Here is a 21,012-nt window from a genome sequence, read left to right on the forward strand (position 1 = left end):
TCAACAACAGTTTAACAGTTGTCATCAAGAGCCATGCCCAAATGCTACCCAAGATGATAGTGGCAAGCATAAAAAGCAGTAGAAACAACTAAAGTTTTGTACAGCAAATTGTGTACAGAAAAAAATCAATTTGTATCAAAAAAGGCATTATTTACCTAATCGTTTATGACTGAAAAAGGCCACATGAAATACTGCCTTATTTCAAAAGGCAATCATGAAGGCTTTAAAGTCCATGTAATCTCATTTCTCTGCTCTCGTTTTACCTGCTTTCTCTCCCTGAACTGGAAAACTGCTGTCATAACTGTATCTATTTCCTGTAGCAGCTATTAGTTAGTAGCATTACATCCGCTTAAACGTGATCACTTTTCTCTTCTGTGTGTTACTGATATGCTGTTATCCCATAATATTGCTCATCCATCAGAGGTTGCCATGTTTCCTGTGTTGATTGTAGTATGGAGAGCTGAAGCATCCTCTAAAAAAATGTTCAGAGATGGCAGAATAGTTTAATGATTCTGTGATTCTCTCATGTTATGGAGCACAACCTTCTTGTGGTGCATTTCAAGCTTGTAACGCAAAATTTTTCTCTGCTTTTAATTCCTAACCAAAAGCACTTTAACCATCAGTTTGAATGTAACTGTCTCAATTCTTCTTTATTTAAATGGCAGATTCATTAAAAACTCCATCTGGCTTCCATAGGAAGCTTGCACAAGTCCATGGAAATGGATTGTTGGTTTTTTTTTCAGGACACCAGGAACTGTGGCCAGGATTAGAACCTCTTCCTCCTGCAGCATACTTGCCAGATGGCAAGTTTATTGAATCTGGTTTTAACTCACTAGGGCTTAAAGGAATGAGCACACTCTGAGAAGTGGGTGCTACATTTCTACTTCAAAGGTCTCCTTTAAAATTAGCCCCCAAAGATTTATATGCAGAGTGTGGTTGTGCCCTGGGCAGTCTGTTGCATATCTCTCATCTCTTTCAGTGCTTGAGTCAGTGACACAAACCACTTTACAAAATCCCAGTAATTCCACAATATTGGGTGAATCTAGCTACATGGCTAAATCAAATATATATATATATATATAAATTTTGCAGCATTGTAAAGTCTCTACACTTCAAATATTTGTTTCCTAAGTAAAATATGAAAATTGAACATATTCACTAGTGTCACTTAAAACTGTTCTTGGATATTGTCCTCAATATGGAAGTCTGCTCTGTACTAAAAGCTAACACTTTTGATGGAGAGAATTTAGTTTAATCAGTTTTAGGTTTGAATTGAGTAGAAAAAGATCACATGTCTATTTAAATCTCTTACAGCAGCTTTTTCTAATTTCTTGAAGAGGCTTTGAAACTTGTGAAATACATTTCCAGCTAATTAGTGTGTAAATGCTAAATTATTTTATTAACAAATCCTCCTCTCTTCAAAATACAAAGCCTGGTTTTGCATTTCTGTTATTTACAGAGAAATCAGGATTTTTATATTACAGGATTTTTTTCCCTTTCTTTCTGACAATGGAGAAGACTTCTCCTGTGAAGTGATGCCAAAGAACTTCAGAGGGTCTGCAGCATCAATATTAACCTTTTCTTTCAAATGCAGAGCAGTCAGGATGCTGACTCTGCTGAGAGGTAGTTGTGTGCCAGGTTTCAGGCATTTAAGTGGCCATGTCTGTCATAATTATTCATGTACTTGGTTAGACTGGACTGTACCTGTGTGTAGTGTGAGCCCTCATTTGTAGAGCAAATCATATAAAGATTAGCACACTTTTTTAAGATAAAGAAGCAAATCATTGCAACTCAAAATATTCCATTTTTCTCTCTTTCCAACTTCCCACGTTACTCATTGATATTGTTTATATATACCCTATATATGCTCCTTCTGCTGGAGGTGATTTTGTATCTCTGCAGTGGTGCTGGTTCTTGTACTGTATGATGTGAGCACACAGGACTCTTCACCTCAGTCACAGAAATGAAATAACAGCTACCATCATATAAGCCTCATTTTTATGCATTTGTGAGTTGAAAGTAATTTTTTAGTCTTGAGTGGTGAATTTTCAGCTTTTAATTTTTCATTAAGATTATTTTCATTGTTTTAAAATTAAGTTTTTACACAGAATACCTCAAGAGAGTCTGTTTACTTGCACTGGGACGTGGCTTTGTATTTGACTATCACCTTATTCCTCTTGTAACTGAATCCATTTGTTAGGAGTTCTCGCAGCACATATTCCCCAGGTTTTCCTGCACTTCAAAAAGATGAAAAAAATACTGGAAATTTAATACAAATATTCAGGAATCTTCCTTACAAAGAAGAGAGGGTGATAGTGCCAGAATCAAAAATAATATTTTTTTTTTGTGGACAGAGAATGTGAAGAGTTAATGCTTTTCTAAAACTCTCTATAAGTCTCTGGTTGGCTTCTCTTTGAATTAATTCCTTTGGAACAAATTCACCTACCGCATTACTTTGCTACTTTATTCATATATTGCAAAGTATATGTAGAAAAAAAAATAATGGGCCTCTGAAAACCTGATGGATGTAATTGCATCCAAGGATACAGATGATGTTGTGAATCATGTCAAGGTACAATAGTTTCTGTGGTATTTCTAAATGAACTTAGAGGTCTCTTGTTTGCAGTTCGTTTGCAGTGCACTCCATTCAGTAGAACAGTGTATGGATCCAATACTAATACATAAATATGTGCTATAGCCTGATGCTATTTTGAAGATGTTTTGGCATTATATCCCTAATTTGACTGCTGTGTTACCATCATTTCCTGTTGTATCTGGTTTGATTTAAGCTGGGAGAGTTTTGTATTAGTAACATATGGAAGTTGTTACTGTTTATATTTGTTGAGCAAATGAATGAGGGTTTTTTATGCCTGATTCCTTATCAGTTGGATTAAATGCTGCATAATTTTGCAGTATTCAAGTATTCAAGAGAACAAGTACTGACTGACAGTCCATGTAAAGTCCAAGAGTGGCAATTCCAGGATTTCAGTCTGTGTGAGCACAGCGAGCATCACTTTGTCCCCTCCTTGCTAATCAAGCATTCCACTGTGATCACATTTGCAAGAAGTGAAATTGGAAGGGAAGCACTGCAGGCAGGTAGGGAGGTCATTGCACAGCGACCTGGTGAAGTGAGATCCACTGAAGAAACTGGCACCAAGGGGCAGTTGAGCCTTAATAAATGTAAATGCCTTCAGTGGCAGGGTGGGAAACGGTCGGGTCAGTCACAGCCATTGTACTAAATAAGAAATGTACATTTCCTTTCACACTCACTTCTCAGCTTTCCTATCTGTCATGTTTAAAATACTTAAAACATTTCCAGCATTTTTTAACAACTCCCATTTTCTGTACCAAAAGTATCATGCTGGCCTGTTAAGAAAGGGGGGTGCTAAAAAAACTCTGTCAGAGGGGGTTGTGTAACCTGAAGAAAAGTGTGCAAGCCACTGATAAATTTTTGTGTTTTCTCTCAACAGAGAGTACGTGTAAAGGCTTTTAAAGTGTGTGATTTCATCAAAGATTTTTTCCCTTCTTTGAATATCATCTGTGAGGTGATGGAATTAAAACTGAGAGCGCCAGATAGGAAGGAACTTAAGCAAAATTTGGCAAGCAGAGCTTCCTTAAGTGTTCATCTTAAACTGAGCCATGTCTACAGCAAAGCAGTTTTGCTTTCAAAAAGCAGATAATTTTGTAATTGAACATAAATGATAGGCTATTTTTTTGGTGTCTGGGTCCTAGGCTTCAGTGAAGTAGAACTGTATTTTTTTTACACCAGATGAGGATCTGCCTTTTTCTACATCTTCTAAATGCTTCTTTACTTCTTAGAGAATGAAACCTTTGTTTCTTTGGAAACACATCTATTAAGAAAACACCAGTGCAAAAATCATTTAACTGGGACTGCCTCTTCTCTTGTGTGCCTTCCTTTGCAGTGGCCTTGGGTCTCTACTTCCCCAGGAAGGACTACTTGGAGAATGTGTACATTGACGAGCCAGCGGGAACACCGCTTCTGCGCATCCATGCCTTGAAGGATTCACAAGAGGAAGGGGTCCACTTTCATCTGTGCCAGAATCTCGTAATTTCTCGAGCAAGATCACATGAAAACAATTGGTTTCAAATCAGAGAAAAAACAGGACTTCTCTACCTCAGCAAAAGCCTGGATAGAGAGGACTTTAACATGCTGTGTAAGTATGAGAAGACAAACTTTTCTTCGCAAAATAAATTCAGACAATGAGATTTCTTCATTGGAAGATGAGCATCAAATTTAAAAGCCCTTTTAAAAGGAGGAACCAGACGCTATGAAACCCCACAGCAGTGTGCCAAAGTAGATGCCGACCTGGGACAGATTCTGTTACTCACGCTGGGAACTCCAGTTGGGTGGGACAGTTGCAAAATGGGAAATATTTTTTCTGCATTTCACAGCTGTATAGCTCACAGCTTTACACTGAGATTTACAGTTTGTTCCTCTACTGATCCAAGTGAGACCACTTTCATTGTGTTGGGGATTCCCAGACAAATGCTGTGAGAATGGTTCAAATTCTTACATAAATGGTCCTTGAATTCTGGTGACATGGATTCACAAAGTACATTTGCATGTAACACCAAAGAGCTCTTAGAAGAAATGCTTAATTGTACCTTTCTCCCTCTCTTGAGATTTGGCTTTGTTAGAGAAGCTTACTACAGAAATTCATTATCTCAGTTTTTTTTTTCTCTTTTATGCTCTAGCAGTAAATTGGTTTTGGTGATTTTGATCTATGAGGAAATTAGGTATCATTAGGAGGTGGAGGAGGAAATGGATGAGGAGTTAATGGCATACCACTGTGATCAGTTGCAGAAATTTTACTGTTGAAGAGAGTCTGTAGTAACTGTCTTCAGTTTGTAAGATCCATGTATCAGCACTACCTGCAGACTTAGGTGCCTTGATGTTGAAATTTTCAACTTCAGACACTTAATGCTTTATTTTTGAAGTGCTGAGTGTTTGATATTTCATCCATTTTTGGTACTTGCCATTCATGTATATCAAATATTTGTGCTGAACAAAGGAGGAATAGCTGCTTAACACTTGAGAGCCTTGTTTTGTTCATACAGATCAAAGTGACCTAGAACAACTTTTCAAGTGAGTTAGATCCTTTACAGAGATATTACTGTGCTGTCTGTAGTGAAGCCAAGGGAATCAAAACAAGGCTTGAGGATGTAGATGCCACAGGTTGATTTTGACTTCTGTTTTATCTTTGGTCCACCTCTTCATATTTCCAAAATGGTGAAGCAATCTGTTCTCTGAACCTAGAGACTTTGGTCCATACTGTTGGAATGCTGTGACTGAAATGTTAGTCCTGATAGAGGTTTGTCCTTAGTAGCTGTTGCCATCTCATGCATTGTGTTTCTTGTTTCCACCCCGCTCTTGCTCTAGCCCTTTTGAAAAGCAGTCCTGTCAAAGAGCTGATTACTGCCAGTGACATGGTTTTATGTCACTGTCTTACAGACAGAATGCTGATACTGGTTCTGAGATTCTATAATGCAAAATTGGTGTCAAGGCCTATAATTTTAGTCTTATTTGGATTATTAAGGTTTCAGGTCTTCCCACCAGCATCTGGCATATTGAAGAGTTGCTTTGCCACATAATAGGATGAAATGATCATTTATGGAATAATGGACTAGGGTAGAATATAGGGAAAAGAAATGTTGGCTTGTCTCCTGTAAAGTATTTCTTATGGTGATTTCTCCTTCCTGAAGCTGTAGGAAATTGGATGCCGTTATCCAAGGTGATGCTGTACGTCTTCCTTTCATCCCACCCTTTCCAAGAGAAGGAATGTGACTCCGCTACACGCACCACAGTTTTCCTCTCTTTGATCAATGCTACTGCCCCAGCTTGCAGTTCCCTGACAGCAAGGCAGCTTTGCTTCACAGAGATGGATCTCTCCTTTCACATCAAGGAGAATAAACCACCTGGTACATTTCATCAGCTCCAGTTACCCTCAGTTCATCATCTGTGTCAGAATCTCAGCATTTCCTACAAATTGCTTGCAGGTAAAACTAGATCTGAGCCACTCACATACTAGCAATAGATTCAAGCAGCTGCACTGTTAAAAGATCTCTTTTGTAGTAGATCCTCTAGATTTGATTCTATAAAGAAAGTTCCTTTGCAAACCTAAACTGAGCCTGAAGTTTTTGCCTTTGAGATAATACAGAGGAAATGGGAAGGAGGACTATCCCCTTCCCTAGAGAAAAGATCAGTTTTAGAATTTTTTATTTGCTAAAAGTAGACTGAGAATATCCTGAGTTTTAAACTGTGCTGGTTCTAAACTGGAGAATCTTCTCATATATTCCATGCTTTCTCCCTGCCCTAATATAACCACGCAAGTTCCCTCTGTTTCACTTTTGAGTCTTTTATTGTGCAGTCATGATGTCCAGATGGACTTGATGAACTGCAGAAGGGTACTAAAGCCATCAGGGCCCTGCACTGAGGAGTGATTGTGCCTGTGTATGTTGTGGTGTTTTGCAGCTGAGGGTGTTCCCTTCCGGTACAACGAGAACACCACCGGTGTGCGGGTGACACAGAGCCTGGATCGGGAGGAGAGGGAGCGATACGAGCTCATCGCCAAGTGCACCGTCAGAGAGGGATTCAGGGAGATGCAGGTTGAGGTGCCTTTCCTGGTGAACGTGTTGGATGAAGATGACTCTCCTCCCTTCCTTCCCAATGGCACTGATACTGCAGATGCTGTCGTGGAGTTCAACAGGAAAGAGGTAACGTTGGTGATGTTCTCCTTTACTTCTCCCTGAAGTATAAGCACAGCAGTGGGAGCAGGACTCCTGGGAAGCAGCATGTTCTGCCTGGGTAATGGATCTTGGCAACCAGCCCACCACTCTGCAGATCTGGGATTGTTAAATGCTGTTTGTAGGATTCTTCTGCACCGAGTTATGTCTTACTTAGATCCCAAAGAAAGAGGAGTTTGGGTTAGTAGTTAAAGAGTGTGAAAGATGTTGAGCAGTTTCCAAGGTCGGGATGGACAATTGCTGAATTTGTGGTCGGGGTTGCTCTGGATCTCTCCACGCTGAGCTGTGCTCCGTTTGTTACTTACAGGATTGCTTCCTCCAGGGGATTAAAACTGTGTTGTTAGAGCAAGTGTGTGTATGTATATCTGTCCCATACATTCGAATCTGTGTAATCTATCAGGACTGAAATCCTGAGTGTCTCTGGTGCCCCTGCACACACACACACCCCTTGCTTCTGCAGAGAAGTACACTCTGCTGTGGGTGGGCTCTTCAGCTCTTCCGTGGGAGCAATGACCCTTCATAAGTCAATGGTATAGGGAAGACTTTTTTGGGGGGCATAGAATGATGCGTATTTAATGAGAGAACTTCTGTTTCCTAACAACAAAATCTCTCGGTGGTCAGTTTTCCCTTCACAGTACATTTTGATCGGATTGGTGTCTAAAAGGGAAAGGACTGATTTTGGGAGTTTGCTGCCATCTCCTGACTAGAACAAGACTTGACAAGACACCTCTGAATACATTTGCCTGGGTTTCACTGAAAGTTGTAAACTCTTGTTTGATCAGTATTTCAGTCTTCAAAGCAGTTATCAGAAGAGGAAAGCTTCAGGTCCTTGAGCAGTGCCCTTTATTGTTTCCTACCAGGGCACTGTTCTCTCCACGCTGACTGTGTACGATGCAGACACCACACCTATTTATCCCCTTGAAAGCAGCAGAAAGAAATACACAGGAACCATCATTACTGACGATCCCTGGATCAGTGAAACGTTCCGTGTAGAGCACATCTTTGATGAAATCCACTTCAGCCCAAATGGCAGCCAAGTGAGGGGGACTCGGCACGAGTACAGTAAGGACTCTTTCTTCAAATAAAGGAGAAATTGCTTGTTAGTAGACTAATAATCTCTTGAATTTTTCTGAGCATTTTGTAAGTATTGAGCCAAAGAAAGCTGAGAAATTTCAAGTAAAAAAATCACTGAGTTTTAAATATGTACTGAAAAAATGTAGCTTGTGCATCTCTGTGATAGGGAGTGTATGGGATGATGATGTATAAACTGATAAGCAAGAGGTTTTGATTGTAGGATTCTTAGCTTGGTAGGTAGAAGGGAAGACGACCTCCCAAACATCTTGAATGACAGAGAGCATAACTCCATAAAAACATATTTCGTATTTAACTTGCCTTCTATTTCCTATTATGTGTATAATTAAATTTGTCTATCTGTTTTTGTTGGGCTTGCAGTATTAAAAGATACATTTGCAGATAATGTGAGTTGCTAATAGACTAATCTTTTCCTTTGCAGAGCTGGTACTGAATAAAAGCATTTCAGTCACAGAGCATCGTTCCTTCCAGCTGGATGTTCTGGTGAATGACACAGAATTTCAGGGCCCAGAAAGATCAGTGATGCTTCATTTCAATGTCTCCATCCTCCCTGTCAGCATTCAGTTTTCAAACATCACTTACCAGTTCACAGTGAACAGAAATGCCGAACGCTTCGCACAGGTAAGAGCCATGTGAATTGTACATCTCCTTTCTGATGGAGCGTAAGGTCTGGATCACTGGGGCCAGATGTGTACAGTGCTCATTGGGGTTAACTCTTTAAAGCAGAATCACTGAAAAATGTGTTATCAGTGTGATTGCTGGTGGATGTAGGAGGTAGCAGGCTGGGCACTACCTCTCCCACCATGTAATGACAGAGGAGGGGCCACACGTGGAAGTACTAGTGGAGAGAAATAACGTCTTGTGGACAGGAGGACTTGGAACCCTGAGTGGCTTAGGCATGAATAACTGCAACAGTGTCAAGGGCACAAAAAAGGAATTTGTCCAGCTATTGGAGTCTCAGTATATTAATGACTTTTCTTCAGGTAATGGCTAGTTAGTAATTAATGTGTTTCCTAATTTAACCCTTGTTTTAGCTTAATCACCACCATTGCCATTAATAATGCTTTCCAGAGACACTTCCTAACAGGTTGACATTAATCAGGTGAAAATTGCAATGTAATTCCTATGGAACATGTACATTAGTAAGGAACTAGTTCAATATAATTAATATTATGAAAGTGAATATTAAAAACATCAGTGACAAACCCTTTTGGGAGAGCTGCTGGAAAGCATGCCTTGTAACTATTGTAGGAGAGAGGAGGACTGAGATTAAAATATGGTCATCCCAATTGCAAAGAAAACCAATTCATTAGAAGAATTTTATGGAAGAATTAAGCTTTATTAATCTTTAAGCCTCTGGCTAATTTTAAAAAGAAAGAAAAAGGGAAGTTAGATATATTGCATGTTCTTATATCTAATCTGATTAAATGCATTGCAGCTTGATAGCTCTTCAGAGTACAGAACGGGCTGTACGTGACCAATAAAAATTCTTCGGCTCTGACAAGGGACATTTTGTCCATAGTCTGCACTGAATATCCTAAATAAGAAAAAGGTACCAAGTGTGCTCCTGTAGAAGCCTCACTACAAGAGCTACTCCTTTATGACATTTCATGATGCCTTGTGGCTGCAATTTTTTGATATCCAGTCTGTTAGAAACTTCAGAGGATTGTCTGTTCTTTTTGTGCAGATCAAATTATTTTTGATGTTAGGTTTGAGGCTTTTGTAGCACCAGACTGTGAAAGCTTTACCTTTGCCTGTTGCCTGGCAATAAGGTGAAACCTGGGTTTCCCCCTAAAAGAAATAACAGCACAGGTATGTAAGATACTCATAGTGTAACCCTTGCATCTAGAACTCTTGTATCTGTGCCACAATATGACTGTAACTGAAACAAATGTGGATACTTACCAGTTAGGTATGTATGAATTGAGATTAATGAATTGGTTGGGCTTTTTTCTGTTTGCATGTCTTTATATATAGGTGTATGCATACAACATTATTATGAATGAATAAGTTCCAGATTAAATTTGGACAAGCATGTTTATCTGTGCATACCCTAGATTGCTTGAACACTTTAGTTTTAAAATCTGGGAATATGTGGATTTTTTTAATATCAGGGCGCAAAACCAAAAAAAGCCAGTTGACTTTTAAAGCTACTGGTGTCGAATATTGTCATGAGAGTCAAACAACTTGAATAAAAAGGAATTTTAGGATCTTTGGAAACAGTGGCATTTCCAACTAATTGTGCAGTTTCACTGGGTGGCAGTAGTAGCAGGGAAAGCTGTTCCTGGCAAGAACTCCAAGTCTCTGGGAAGAGAACTTTTTCTTTGTGCTGCCTAAACACAAATTCACAAAGAGATTTTGTTCTGATTCTTGAGCAGCGAAGTGCAAAACTCATCCTGGCTCTGGAGATGGTGTTCTCAGTTAGTTAAAGTGTCATCCACTTGCTTCTGAAACTGGGTTTGAATTTACAGTGTGCTCAGCTTGGAGCACAAGGCAGTGTAGGGAGCTTAGTCTCCAGCACTGCACATTATTAAAGTTGGCTGCATAATTAGCCTTGATGTGCCAGAGTAGTCAGGGAAAGTACTGGGCCAAATCAATATGAAGACTGAACTGTCTCTTGCCCTAAGGAAAACACAGGAGCGTGAAGAAATTATTAACTGCTGGGCTGATGCCATTTGTCTATTTGAGCAGCTAAATGAATTGTGTAACAGAAGCACGGCCTGACAGAGCAGGCTTGCCCAGTGGCATTTAACTTATCAAAGGACTTAAAGCTTTATTGACATTTACTGAGACAAATGATGAATAACGTTGGCTGAGATTTTTAGAGAGGTTATATGTGGAAATGTCCCTGGAATTCAGTGAAGAGGAACAGTATCATTATCCAGACTTTATTAAACATTGGAACTTGAAAGATGGATTTTTCTGTTCTTATTTCTAATAATAGTATTTCTGTGTGAACTATTTGAGGGTCTTGCAAATTTATAGGTTCCTCCCCTATAAGCTGATGTTAAACCTGATGACCCTTTACCCTGATTACTTGGTTTTTCATCCTCACGAGAAGGGGGAAATAGCTGCTTTTATCTTTTTCCCCTGGAGTTGTACTCTGCTGCACCTGAGAGCTGATCTGGCTCCAGAACTTGTGGAGCAGGGCAAAGTTACAAGGTTGGGCTTTCCTTAGCGGAATAAGGCAAAAGGAGAAAGTCTAGCTTTCTCATCAAAATTTCTTGAGGGAGGCCTTCATAGGTTCTTGTCAAATTATACAGAGAGGGCAGAACTGGTCATTGTGCTATTCTAAGGATAATCTGCTCTTCAGTGACCCTGAAAAAGTTATGGAGTCTTCTCTAGCCCCATTGGAGGAAATAGTTGTGATCAAAAAAGTGCCTGGAAAGAGCAGTTACTACAGTAGGCAGAAAGGGCAGTTTAATGTAGTTAAAGGTTAATGCCATGGGTCATGACTCTGTTCTCCTGCAGTCTGGGAGGAGCACCATCAGAGTAGTTGCAGCGCGGCACCAAAGCTGTGGTGACGTGCTTCTGGAAGGGACGTGTCTAGACCTTGTGTCTAGACAGAGTTTATGAACAGTGGAAATCTTGTCTTCTTCCTGCCAGTCCCAGCATGTTGTCAGAGGAGACGGCCAGAAAGGAATGGCCTTGCTTCTGATGGCTTTAATAGTCTTTCTGTGTTATCCTGCCACCTAAAATCCTGACAGGAATGGTGCCAAATGACCCATCAGTGATGTAAATGGGAATAAGTTAAATGAAGTGGGATTATCCTATAATAAAGTGTGCTTCTAGAACTGCAAAGGCTTCCTCTCTGGCTTTGAATAGTCCAGGTTCTTGGGAAGAGGTCTTAGTACACAGAACCTTCTTTTTTTTCTTAACATTCTTAAGTAAGTGCTGAAACCAAGATGTACAGATATGCTTTTAACAGCAGTAGTGCTTCTTGGAAACATTTCTTCACTGCAACATTTGAAAATAATCCATCACCAAGTTCCTTTCAATAACACCCCACCCTTTACATTGTGGTTTTCCCTGCAAAGAAAGCCAATGCCTCTGGGCCTGATCGAAATCCCATTCTTGTAAATGGAAAAACCGAAGTGAGCTTTGGATAAGTTCCTTTAGGAGCTGGACAGGAGATGGGGCTTTACGTTCCTGTGCTTCTTAGATGATGTGTTTCAGACTGAGGAGAGGTCTAGCCTAGATACTCTGGCACACAGAAGTTCAAATATGGCAAAACAACATATTTTCATTTTGAGATTAAAATGTTTCAAAATTGAAGATGGGAAACAATGAGGTTCTTATTCCTTTTAAGGCTTTCAGAGAGCTCTTCTGGCTAGAAAATTTTTGACTGTAATATTATGAAAACTATGTAATAGCAATTTCTATGTTATTTGAAGAGAGTCTCAGCTGTGTTCATTCTGAACTTGATGATTTCTTGAAGACAACAGAAGTTTTTTTCAGTGGTCAGCCTGGGACAGAGCAGAGTTTGAACTCAGAATTTCCCAAATAACAGGGTCTTGTTCTCACTGAGCACTGCTGACCATCAGCAGTAGGTACCAAATACCACTGAGTCTGTGTCAAGGCTTTTTGCATTTCCACTGCTAGTCTGAAGACAATGCTTTACGTCTCATTTTTACTGAGAATAAATCACATCTAAAGCATTTACATACTGCATTTGTAGGAAAAGAACAAATCTGTGAACCCCAAATAAACACTGAATTTGGCAAGGTATAGTATGCTTCACTTAATTTTAAATATTTCTAAGAAGCACTAACTATTTTTTGTGTTGAGTTTTGTTCCTGTCTGTGATTTCTTTGTTGGTGTTTGAGCCTAGATAGGAAAGATCTGCATTGAAAACTGCATGAAATTCCGTGGTGTAAACATCACCTACAAGTTGCTGTCCCCCAACACCAGCTGCTATCCTGTCAGCATTCTGCAAGGCCGAGAGGACAAATTTGGGAGCCTCTATGTGAATGATTCCTCTGTGCTGCGCAAACCTGAGTGCAAGGAAATACAATACACTGTTCAAGCTACAGACAGGCAGAGCAGGAAACACACCAAAACCCTCCTCACTGTCGTCCTGGAAGGGACTCGTAAGTACCCCAGTCAGAACTATTTATTTATTAACAAGTGTTACTGGTATGAGATGATGCCTTAGCAGGGTGATCTTAAAATGATGGCATTGACAATGAAATTGAATCTGAGCTTCGAGATACAGGTCACGGAGCTTGGATTTTGAGTTTTGATTTGTACCTTCCTGTAATAGCTATTTGCTTGAAGAACTCATGCATAGAAAGGTGCGTTATATGCAATTCATAATGTTCATGATGACCTTTGATTTAGAAGAATCTTCAGTGTGCGTGTGACCTGTATTTTGTATTTGATATATTCCTGTGGAAGAAGATATAGTGTCTATAAGTATATGTGTGTGTGTATATCAGTCTATTTGAAGAAGGAACTATATGGCCTAAATAAGTTTGTTCACTAATTTTTCTCCTCCTTTCTATCTACAATTTTTTAATAGTTTTCCTAATATTCATGTAGCAATCACACTGAATTCCAGTTCTTTAGGGCAGTGTGATGACCCACCCCTATTGGGAAGGAAGTTAGAAATATCCTGTAACACCCACAGAGGATTTCACTAGAAACATACTCATTTCTCTGCAAGCTATATTGCAATATATGCAAAACTGTACAACTGGACCTGATAAACACCTGTTACATTTTATCAGATCAGAACTCCTAGGCCAAGAACAAATGGATCGAAGGAGAAAAAAAAAACAAAACATGCAGTAGACTTTTCTTTTTGTACAAGCCTCATATTGTCTGAAAACACACATTTCTAGCTGGTGCTCTTTGGGTTACTATTGTGTTAGCCCAGAAATTAAGTATTTTCCCTTAATCAAGTGTTCTGTATGAAGCTGTAAGTATTAGTATTCTCCATTCTTCTGTTATCAGTATGTTTGCACATATCTGTAGTTCTAGGCAATGACAGTGTGCTGTCAAGCAGACATAACCATGTCTTCATGATCTTGCTGTTTATCTTTTATTTCACAGAAAAGGAACACCTGGGCTTTTCTTTAATTGTTTTCTAAGTTTACTGATAATTGGGTCAGTCAGTTTTCAGGAGTTTTCACTGCTTTCTTCATCTTTCTTTCCTTCCTATCTATCACTGAAGACAGAGTTTTCCTGTTTTGAGCTGGCCCCTGATGTTCATTTCCCTTGTCCTGATTTTTTTCTCAACAGTTTTAAAAAAAGAAGAAGACTGCCCTGACTCTTGTGCTATAAGTAAGCACCGTGCTGAATGTGAAGAGTGTGGTGGCCTGGGAGTGCTAACAGGAAGATGCCAGTGGAGACAAGGGAGTGGGAAAGGTACATTTATGTTGTGTGAAGTCAAACTTCTGTTTAGTTGTAATGATGTATTTGACTTCCATAGATACAAACTAATTTATTCTGGATGGAAAACATGGTGTGGTAAACTACACAAGCTGGGGCTTAAAACAGTAATCATAATCCCCAAATGAAGTATGCACTAAAAAGGAAAATGAGGGGAAGTTGGAAGGACCATTCTTCATCTTGTCCCTGGCGATGCTGAACAGGATACACAAGCCAGCAGGTAGTGACCTGAGCTTGCAGCAGTGTGCCTGGAGTGGGTACACCCAGCAGACAGTGAGCACAAAGCAGTGTCTCCTTCTGTGGTCTGTGGCACAGATGTGACTGGTGACAGCACTCAGCTCTTGCAGAACAACGATTCTGTGTCGGTGCTTGATCCCTTCAAACTGTGTAAATGTCATAAATTCTCTTCAACCACTTGTAACCCTCGTATTCAAGTGGGTGAAATTGTGTGGAGAAATCCTCAGTCGTGAAAGCTGCTCTTCAGTCTCAAAGTGGTCAGCCAGCTCTTTTTCAAGCAGCATTCACAGTAACTGGAATTGACATGACCAGAGGGCTGTCAAAAGCAGAAAAGATAGCAAAAAATTGTTTCTTCAGCCTTTATCTGTCTTGCCTGTTACTTTAGCAGGTGTTTGTAGACATAGGTGTTCATTATAAAAGGTACCATAACCTGTGCTTTGGAGTGTTAGTGTACCCTGAGAAGATGCAATGAACTTTCTTTCCTCGTGGTATTAGTGCAGCTGTTTCTCTGTTAACAGGGATCACCACAAATTATTCCACGTGCACCCCGAGCATCAAGACTTGTCCGGATGGCATCTGTGATGCGGTGGAGGGCAGAGACCCGGCTGTGTGCCCCCAAGACTGCACAAGTAGGGAATGTTTTAGGATGGGCTTTTCTGTTTTACTTCTGATTGCTTCTCAAGTGTCACTTTCATAAGTGCAGATACCTCTACAAGCTCAGCATCTCTGCATTGTCACACTTGCATTTGAATCATAGAAGTGGGTTAAGGTTGTGGGGCTTAATGCTGACCTTTTCTGAGCCAGGCCTGTGGCACCCATAGGGTGAGGTTTTCTCAGTAATTCCCATTCTGCTCCTGCTCATTCACAGGCGGTGTTTTTCAGTGGAGGGACTTGCTGAAGGGGTATAGGTTCTAGGCACGTTAATGCCCCACTTCCTAACTCAAGTACAGTATGATAGGAACCATCCCTATTTGAACTCCTGGGTAAATAAATTAGGAGAAACAAATTTCCATTTAAAATAAATGTGTTTACAAAGATCATCTGGGGAAATGTACCTGCCTTTTTTGACAGGTAGCCATCAGAATGATCCAGTCCCTTACCTATTTGAAGATCCAGGCAGAGACTCATATGAGCAGAATTTATGAAGGAAGAATTGAAATGCTTTTTACTTGAGCATATATTTCTACACTCCACTCACATGCTTGTGAACACCCGCAAGTTCACAACTCACCTTGAAGATATATAGGGTAGAAAAACCAGTGTAATTCTCTTGAGCAATTTCCATCTTTTGTGAGATGATAATTTTTAAGTGGATCTTTTTATCTGACAGTCTAATTTAGGAATAAAGACATACATGTTTCTTGAATGCTTCTTTTGACTCTGACGCAATATACTCCAAGTTTAGATTTTAAAATGGAGTCTTAGAGGAACTAGCATTTTCTTACAGGCTGGGACTCAATGTTCTTCTTTAAAATTAATTACTAAAGAGGCCTTCTTTGTATTTCTTACATGCAGGAATGATTTGTGTATTGTAAATTAGTGTTACCAGAAAGATAATTATTTAATCTGAGTGAATAAAAACATTTCCTTAAGTGGCAGAAATGCTTGAAGGAAATGCAAGTAACTTCTCTAATCATCTGAAAGGAATTCTTTATTGGTAATAATTGCAATCATTTTTCATTTTGGAAGTGGAAATATTTGTGCCAGGGGCTGCAATGCTAAAATATGTACAACATATGCAACATCAAACGTTTTGCTCAACGGAAGCCTGAAAGAAATACTGTCTTTCTGGATAATAAGCAGGCGAGTAAGACAGGTTTTCAGGATGTTATGCATGCCCTTTTAACGCCTGAGTTGAATAATTGTGTACATGACTTGACACAATTGAGAACCTGGGCTGGTGCCCAAAAGCAGTATACTTGCAGACAAAAAAATGAGTGTGTTCTGGGAGCTCAGAGCTGCAGGAGTACCATTTTATCAGCTTTTACTGGCAGGGGACATTTCTTTGGGAATGGCAAACAATAAATAGGCCAAGATGTGTTAAGATCAAGGATATTCTGTAAGTACAGACAGTTGTGAAAATGCTTATTTTTGTAATTCATTTGTCATTATGATGGCTATGTCCTTGAGTCCCAAAATTGCTTTCTCACAGTAACGCTATGAATATTACATTCAAGGGCACTCAGCTGAAGCAGCTGGTGCTGTGGCTGTGCCTATCAAATAGAGGCAACCTAATTGCATTCTGAGCAAGAGACTTCATGTAGTAAACAACTGCTTAAGAGCAGGTTAGGTAGGACTGGTTCATTCCCTGCTTCCCTCTTCTTCCAGGTCTTCAAACATAGACAGATACAGATAAATACATATGATTTTCTGTGGCAAATGGAAACTTTATCTCATCACCTCTTCATGATGGAGGAGGTTAGCTGGGCAGAGGCAGGGAGGATAATGAGGAATTTTTGAATTTTTTGGAACACCAGTGCTTTTAAGTGTCAGCTCAAAGGGTAGTGACTCAGCAGAGTCTCTTCCAAAATGAACCACTTGAGCTGTCTGTAAAATGTTGTTTGTGGTTTAGGCAGTTTAGAGATAAAAATGTCACTACTAATGGTCGTTTTTATAACATACACAGAAAAAAATTACTTACTTGGAAATGCAGCTACTCTGCATGAAGAACTACTTGAAATCAAGAGTATGAGTTTCTGGTCTTCTTTTTCTAATATTAAATAATGCATATTTAGATAATAATGCATTTTTTAACACTCGTACTTGACATTTACTCTTAGAGCTTTGACTAGACTTTCCTGTGGCATTTTGCAGAGTTGGTTAAGTGTTGTTACCTTTATTTGACAGTGTAACAAATGATACTTAGAATGTAATAGGCTGACTTTTCCGAGGTAAGGGGAAATTTGCATCAGAAGCAACAACAGAATTCAATAACTGCTTATGAGAACTAATGTTCAAACAGTGCAAGGTCCCCCCATTTCAGGATGTCAGAAATTTCAGAATTTAGAGTCTTCCATGTCCCTCAGGAGTCCCTGTCATTATCTGTGCTCCCTGGTCAAATTTCACATTCATACTGGGGTAAACCCATGGAAAACAGCCTTTTCTTTTCCCTTTATTTACATGTAAGAATCTTAGCCTGTTGTCTATATTTGATTAGGTGGAAACATTATTGGTGGCCATGGGAAGGGCATTGGAAATCTTGGAATTAAGTCAGGACATGGGATTTGTTACTGCTTCCCAAGACAGAACTGTTATTGTGAGAAAGATGATATCAAAGGTAAGTCTGCTGTTATCATAGTAATCTTTTTCTCTGTATATATCATGTACCTATAGAACAGTTACACTTGTGGCCATGTTAATCATATCTCTGGTCAGAGACTGCTAATACAAAACTAGTGAGGGACTTGACATCCACTATGGAGCCTGAAAATTTCCAGAGTGGGTTATTTATAGCTTTGGCTAAGGATTCCTTTTTATTCATTACTGCTTGACAAACAAGTCGGTAATCCTTTGATTTTCAGCAACATTTGAATTTCAGTGAGACTTACCTGATATTTGCAGAGGCAGGTAGCAGAATTAGAATAATGATTTCTGTTACTTTCAACTAATTCCAGCTTCCTGATAATTTCTGAAAAATCTCACCTTCAAAATGTCAGAGATAACCATCACCCATGGTGTTAGGATGAGGGGTGCATTGCTTTTTATCTTGACCTTTGTTTAAACAGAAAAGCTTTATGCAGTTGTTTGAAACAGATAATTTATATTTTAGATTGTTTTTATTTTGGCTAATAATAAACATAACATGGAATAGTTTGATGTCGTTAGACGGACATGAAAGAACTATACTCACACCATCAGGTTGTTAGAGTAGAAAAAGAGGAATTGTATTTGGGATTTTAACTTCTATAGTCTTTGGAGTTTGATCAGGGATTGGGCAATGAGGTTGACACCTCTTCAATTTTACTGGTCAAACTAGAAGTCCAACAATTTTATTCCCCAGAGAGGTATGCAAAAACACCTAGAACAGTTTCTAAAGCAAGAAGGGCAGTTGCTATAACATCATTTGAAAGTCTCTGAGAAAACTAGTACAAAAACGTAAACATCAGAAGGCTGAAAAGATCAGGGTGACAGTTTGCATCTTTAAAACTGAACAATTATGCAGAAGTAAGAGACCACAAGGAAGGTTCTAAGAAGCTCTCCTTGGTCCACAGAGCAACTGTGCGATGAGGTGTGCAAGACTGTGATCACAGGGGCAGTGGTGCTGTGTTTTGTCATCTCGGTGCTGGTTTCCTTCTACTGCATCCACCGTTACCACAAGAACGCCCCGAAGGCGCCCATCGCCTCGGCCGAGATGACGTTCCGGCGCCCGGCCCAGTCCTACCCCATCAGCTACTCCTCCAGCAATGTCCGCCGGCCGTCCCTGGATTCCATGGAGAACCAGGTGTCCGTGGACACCTTCAAAATCCCAGTAAGCCTGATGCCGTTTTGCATGCTCTGTTTTGGTGTCAGCCTTGTTTATGCATGCAGACGGTGTTACAGGAATGCAGGCCGTTCATGAAAACACCCATTACCTTGAAATAACAGCATTGGAAATCATGTGCACTGAAGATACTTCATGAGTAATTGGATAAGCATTTTAATTTGCTCTATAAGGCCAGTATGTTCTTCATTTTTTGTTATGCTTTAATATATTGTAGCAATTTAGGTCTAATTTAAGCCGATGATTTTTACTAATTTAACTGCATGTGACAGTACTGTGGTTTTACTTTTAACATTGTCTGGTTAAGTACAAACGATCAGCAGGTTTGTACTCTCTATGATGTGTCAAGGTACTACAACAAGGGTAAGTTTAAAACATTGCAAAAAAATCTCTCCTGAGATCTCTTCCTGTTTTCTGATACAGATTGTAGATCTCAGTTGGTGTGGGAGTTCTACCCACATTAAAGGACTTTTGCCCAGTCACACTGTCATACCTTTATTTTTTCCTGCTTTAAATCACACACTACCCAGGATTCTTAATAGATGGGGTGTTTTCATGAAACAACATGGTAGAGACACATGGTTACTTTACATGACACCATCAAATCTATTTGAGTGTTTGCTAGTGAGGTCTTCTTCACCAACCTTGTGTACTGTTTGCCTTAGTTTCTTGACTGGTTTGTACATCTGTCATCATTTGGCAACCTTAAGGCTTATTAGCAGTACTTTTATAAGAGGATGAGTTCTGTCTCTCATCAGTTCTTAAGAGAGAGCCTTACTCTGTGAGTAAAACTGATTTACTTCTCCATGAAAGTCACATATTCATGGTTACTCTGAAAGCAAGCATTTATCCTGTATCACTTCATTTTTCATTTGTACTCAGTTTCCCAGACCTATAAATACAATCCATTATCCCTAGGCTTCATGTACAGCCTGTTTTGAAGGAGATGTTTTCAGGTAGGGGAAAGTACATTTGCAAAATATCTCAATATCCAAAAACTTTTATAAGAACACACTGATACTAATCAAAAGAGGAACCAAACACTGCACACTGCAGTGCACCTAATCGTGAGGAACAGCCACTCCTTTCCTTGCTTCATCTCACAGGGTTTCTTTTCTCTCCTACAGGAAGATCCAAAGTGGGAATTCCCTCGGAAGAACCTGGTTCTGGGCAAGACTCTTGGAGAAGGAGAGTTTGGAAAGGTCGTCAAGGCGACAGCGTTCCGACTCAAGGGAAGGGCCGGATATACCACTGTGGCAGTGAAAATGTTAAAAGGTACCTTCCTATAGGAGCTTGACTTGCAAACTGTTTGTGCTAACCTCTGAATGGACTTTAAGAGAGGCTACTGTGAAAGCAAAAGGTCAGCTAAAAACCCAGCAGTGTCACAGCCTCTCTTTCTTCCAGTATGCTGATATATTCTGACTGTCACAATCTGCAGACTTGTGACTTCAGCAGCTAGGATCACATTGATCCAAGTAAGTAATTCTAAATCATGATGTGCAAGGAGCCTCTGTCTTAACATAGCAAATGTATTCAGTTTTGTTTGGCATTGATGGAAATACTGCAAGGGTTTGTTAAAGCTTTCTGATTCTTTTCCTCTATCAAGTTTCTTTGGTCAAAGCTTTTTAAATAAATCATGTTATAATCATGTGAAGAGACAGAACAGACCTGTTAACTTACTCTTGTGATTGAGAATTCTGTCTAGTTTTACCCTTTCTGATCTGCTTTTCAATCAGTAGGAGCTCTGTCAAGATGGCTTAAATAACCCAGTGCTGTCTCCTGCTGTCTTCAGTTTTCCCTAAGACTTTAAACCTGGGGGAGACAAAGAATGCAAAGATAATGCTAAGATTATAATATGAGATGCACTGAACCATTCACTGCTGCTTATAAGTAAAAGCATGTCATTACAGGAAAATGTTATACTCCTTATTATCATTTCTGTTCTATTCAAAGCACATTTGCTGCTCCTTGAGAGGAAAGATGCTGCATATCCCACCACTTCACCTAAGAAATAAATGCATTATGCAGTGCAAGCCTTCCTTGCA

The 21,012-nt window shown here is 39.6% G+C and overlaps 1 protein-coding gene across 1 annotated transcript in view; it reads left to right on the top strand.

Annotated features, from left to right (window-relative positions):
- Positions 1–4,093: 4,093 nt before the first annotated feature.
- The window catches only part of RET (ret proto-oncogene), a 30,817-nt gene continuing 13,898 nt past the window's right edge, over positions 4,094–21,012 (top strand). Inside the window, exons 1-11 of the mRNA XM_066324156.1 lie at positions 4,094–4,175; positions 5,725–6,018; positions 6,494–6,735; positions 7,626–7,827; positions 8,279–8,478; positions 12,689–12,947; positions 14,101–14,226; positions 15,006–15,116; positions 17,645–17,764; positions 18,699–18,955; positions 20,095–20,242. Of these exons, the coding sequence (XP_066180253.1) occupies positions 4,169–4,175; positions 5,725–6,018; positions 6,494–6,735; positions 7,626–7,827; positions 8,279–8,478; positions 12,689–12,947; positions 14,101–14,226; positions 15,006–15,116; positions 17,645–17,764; positions 18,699–18,955; positions 20,095–20,242 (1,966 nt within the window). The 5' untranslated portion in view covers positions 4,094–4,168. The remainder of the gene's footprint in view (positions 4,176–5,724; positions 6,019–6,493; positions 6,736–7,625; positions 7,828–8,278; positions 8,479–12,688; positions 12,948–14,100; positions 14,227–15,005; positions 15,117–17,644; positions 17,765–18,698; positions 18,956–20,094; positions 20,243–21,012) is intronic.

Source organism: Sylvia atricapilla, chromosome 8 (genome assembly GCF_009819655.1).
Source record: "Sylvia atricapilla isolate bSylAtr1 chromosome 8, bSylAtr1.pri, whole genome shotgun sequence".
Taxonomy (NCBI): Eukaryota; Metazoa; Chordata; class Aves; order Passeriformes; family Sylviidae; genus Sylvia; species Sylvia atricapilla.